A 4,152-nucleotide genomic window follows, 5' to 3' on the forward strand; every position below is an offset into this window, starting at 1 on the left:
TTTTTTTTTTTTTTTTTTTTTTTTTTGAGGAGTTTTGCTCCGTCACTCAGGCTGGAGTGCAGTGGCACGATCTGGGCTCACTGCACCCTCCGCCTGCTGGGTTCAAGCAGTTCTCCCGCCTCAGCCTCCTGAGTAGCTGGGACTACAGGTGTGCACTACCACACCATTTTTAGTAGAGACAGGGTTTCGCCATGTTGGCCAGGCTGGTTTCAAACTCCTGACCTCAAGTGATCCACCTCCCTCGGCCTCCTAAAATGCTGGGATTACAGGTGTGAGCCATGGCACCAGCCAGTTTCTTAATTACAAAATCAAAGGATTTATTGCTGTTATATAGACATATAGCCAACTTTTATCTATTGACCATGTATCCTGTGGCCTTGCTACAGTCACTAGTTAGTTCTAGGAACTTTCTTAGATTTTTTGGTATTTTCTTTGTAAACAGTCATGTCATCTTAATCTTTTTGTTGACATCGTCAGTTTCCTTCTTACTCTCTCTGTAAAAAAGGACAGTTTTGTTTCTTTCCAATCTGTATGATGTTAACTGCAAATTTTATTTCTTTTTTTTGAGATGGAGTCTCACTCTGTCACCCAGGCTGGAGTGCAGTGGCACCATCTTGGCTCACTGCAAGCTCCGCCTCCCAAATTCACACCATTCTCCTGCCTCAGCCTCCTGAGTAGCTGGGACTACAGGTGCCCACCACCACGCCTGGCTAATTTTTTATTTTTAGTAGAGATGGGGTTTCACTGTGTTAGCCAGGATGGTCTCAATCTCCTGACCTCGTGATGCACCTACCTCGGCCTCCCAAAGTGCTGGGATTACAGGTGTGAGCCACCGCGCCTGGCCCAAATTTTATTCTTTTAATAGATATATAATTATTAATTAAACTTATCTATTTGTTTGTTTTTTGTTTTGAGATGGTGTCTCACTCTGTCGCCTAGGCTGGAATACAGTGGCACGATCTTGGCTGACTGTAACCTCTGCTTCCCGGGTTCAAGTGAGTCTCCTGCCTTAGCCTCCTGAGTAGCTAGGACTACAGGTGTGTGCCACCATGCCCGGCTACTTTTTTGTATTTTTAGTAGAGACGGGGTTTTACTGTGTTAGCCAGGATGGTCTTGTTCTCCTGACTTCGTGATCTGCCTGCCTTGGCCTCCCAAAGTGCTGGGATTACAGGCGTGAGCCATCCTGGCCCGTTTATCTGTTCTTGAGTAAGTTTGGTAATTTGTGTCTTCCAAGGAATATGTCCTTTTCATCTAACTTACCAAATTTATGTGCATAGAGTAGTTTGTCTTTTCATGTCTGTGGGTTCAGTGATGATAACTTCTTTTCATATATGATACTTGCCATGTATGTCTTCTCTTTTTGTTTTGACGTAAGTTTTCATTTCATTTGTATAAATACCTAGGGCGTAGTTGCTGGATTATATGGTAAGACTGTTTAGATTTGTGAGAAGTTGCCAAACTGGCTTCCAAAGAGACTCTGCCACTTTTCATTCCCACCAGCAATGAATAAGAGTTCCTGTTGCTCCACATCCTCTCCAGCATTTGGTGGTCAGTTTTTTGGATTTTATCCATTCTAATAGATGTGTAGTGGTGTCTTACTTTTTCCGGATTTGCAATTCCCTAATGACATATGGCATTGAGCATGCTTTGTATGCTCATTTACCATCTGTATATTTTCATGTCTAGGTCTTTTATCCCACAGAGTGGCTGCTATTTACGGCAGTTACCTTTTTAGTCCATAAAGTTTTAATGTGTCTTTTCTTCTAGGTACCTATAGTACCCTTTCACAGATTCCACCTGACCCTGTCAAATAGCACTGCTTACTTCTTCCTTTGTGCGCATGTTGTAATCTGTGTTCTTTTATTTTAACTTCATTGACTTCCAGTTGCATTTGCATATGTAGCTTTCCTTCCTTGTGCAGTGCTGAATGCTTCTTGGGGGCAGGACTCTATTTCATTCATTTTTATATTCCCGGAACCTAGAGGTCGGTAACTGTATTGCAGATGTAGGAGTGATCATTCGAACTTCTTTGTCTGACTGTCCTGCCTTTAGTACTGAATGTCCCATGTCTGAGAACCCTTGTATAGATGGTTTCTAGGATAGCTTAAAACTTTAGGCCGGGCGCGGTGGCTCAAGCCTGTAATCCCAGCACTTTGGGAGGCCAAGACGGGCGGATCACGAGGTCAGGAGATCGAGACCATCCTGGCTAACATGGTGAAACCCTGTCTCTACTAAAAAATGCAAAAAAACTAGCTGGGCGAGGTGGTGGGCGCCTGTAGTCCCAGCTACTCCGGAGGCTGAGGCAGGAGAATGGCGTAAACCCGGGAGGCGGAGTTTTCAGTGAGCCAAGATCCGGCCACTGCACTCCAGCCTGGGCGACAGAGCGAGACTCCGTCTCAAAAAAAAAAAAACCTTTAAAGAGAGTTTATCGCATTTGTTAAAAGGAGTTTATCGTAGTTGTCAAATGTTAAATGAAAGATGACTGATTTCCGGCCAGGAGCGGTGGCTCACACCTGTAATCCCAGCATTGTGGGAGGCCCAGGCGGGCAGATCATGAGGTCAGGAGATCGAGACCATCCTGGCTAACACAGTGAAACCCCATCTCTACTACAAATACAAAAAATTAGCCAGGTGTGGTGGTGGGCGCCTGTAGTCCCAGCTACTAAGGAGGCTGAGGCAGGAGAATGGCGTGAACCTGGGAGGAGGAGCTTGCAGTGAGCCAAGATCACACCACTGCACTCCAGGCTGGGTGACAGAGCAAGACTCCGTCTCAACGAAAAAAAAAGAAAGAAAGATGACTGATTTAATGCACATTGATGCATGTTTTCAGTACAATTTTTGTTCTCACAAAGTTGAACATAAGTAATAGACACCCTAAGCAGCTAGTTTTCCACAAACCTAGTAAAATAACTTGAGATTAGATGAGAGTATTGTATTTCAGGGACCATTGTCATTCATGGATGTGTTTGTGGATTTTACCTGGGAGGAGTGGCAGCTGCTAGACTCAGCACAGAAGTGCCTGTACAGGAATGTGATGTTGGAGAACTATAGCAACCTGGTGTCCCTAGGTAAGTGCTGCTTCCCTGAGGAGGTGTGTGCTTGATCTCCAGGCTTCTTCTTGGTTGCTGAAAACTGGAGGCCTTCTGTGAAATACTTAGTGATTTTGGACTTAGATTTTAAGGCCAGATTTTCTTAGTTCCCTGTTGGCAGCAGAGTATGCCAGTTGAATGGTCTTTACTTTGCCAAATTGCAACAAGGCAGCTTCATCATGCTACCTTCAAACCAAATCTTCCCATTTTTCTGAATCTCTGAATCCCAACCTGTTTGTTCCAGGTTGTCTGTGATTTTCTGTTTATAGGGTATCAACACACCAAACCTGATATCATCTTCAAGTTGGAACAAGGAGAAGAGCTGTGTGTGGTGCAGGCCCAAATTCCAAATCAGTCCTGTCCAAGTGAGTGATGGAGACAAATCTTTTCCTCTTTATTCAGAATTAGCATGAATTTTAATGTGATGTGCTCCTCTTGTTTGTACTTTGCCTCACGTATTACCATGTGCTCTTTTTTTTTTTTTTTTTGTTTGAGACAGAGTTTCACTCTGTTGCCCAGGTTGGAGTGCAGTGGCATGATCTCGGCTCGCTGCATCCTCTGCCTCCTAGGTTCAAGCAGTTCTTCTGCGTCAGCCTCCTGAGTAGCTGGGATTACAGTTGTGCGCCACCACGCCCAGCTAATTTTTGTATTTTTAGTTGAGACGGGGTTTCGCCATGTTGGCCAGGCTGGTCTCGAACTCCTGACCTCAAGTGATCCGCCTGGCTCAGCCTCCTGAAATGCTGGGATTACAGGCATGAGCCACCACGCCCAGCCTTACCATCCATTCTTAATCTTCTGATTGGCGTCCTTATTTCCCTCCTTACTCTGTCTTGGTGATAGACTCACTTCATTATGCATTTTAGCAAGCCTTTCCTCTTTACTTCACGTGATGTGACTCTCATACTCCTTCTCTTTCTTTTCTATATTTTGAAAATTACGTTTAAATCCCTTACACATAAATTCAACAGCCACAGTCCCATCTTCCTTCTTTTTGAAACCTGTTAGTAGATTCTACCCCTTTTATGCTTCTGTATGCTATTGCCTTTTTTTTTTTTTTTTTTTT

At 44.1% G+C, this 4,152-nt stretch overlaps 1 protein-coding gene across 1 annotated transcript in view; it reads left to right on the top strand.

The window, feature by feature from the left end:
- The window catches only part of ZNF268 (zinc finger protein 268), a 25,559-nt gene that overhangs the window by 12,225 nt on the left and 9,182 nt on the right, over nucleotides 1-4,152 (top strand). The window contains 2 exon segments of the mRNA XM_017895647.1: nucleotides 2,942-3,068; nucleotides 3,359-3,454. Of these exon segments, the coding sequence (XP_017751136.1) occupies nucleotides 2,942-3,068; nucleotides 3,359-3,454 (223 nt within the window).

Source organism: Rhinopithecus bieti, unplaced genomic scaffold (genome assembly GCF_001698545.2).
Source record: "Rhinopithecus bieti isolate Rb0 unplaced genomic scaffold, ASM169854v2 scaffold_27038, whole genome shotgun sequence".
Taxonomy (NCBI): Eukaryota; Metazoa; Chordata; class Mammalia; order Primates; family Cercopithecidae; genus Rhinopithecus; species Rhinopithecus bieti.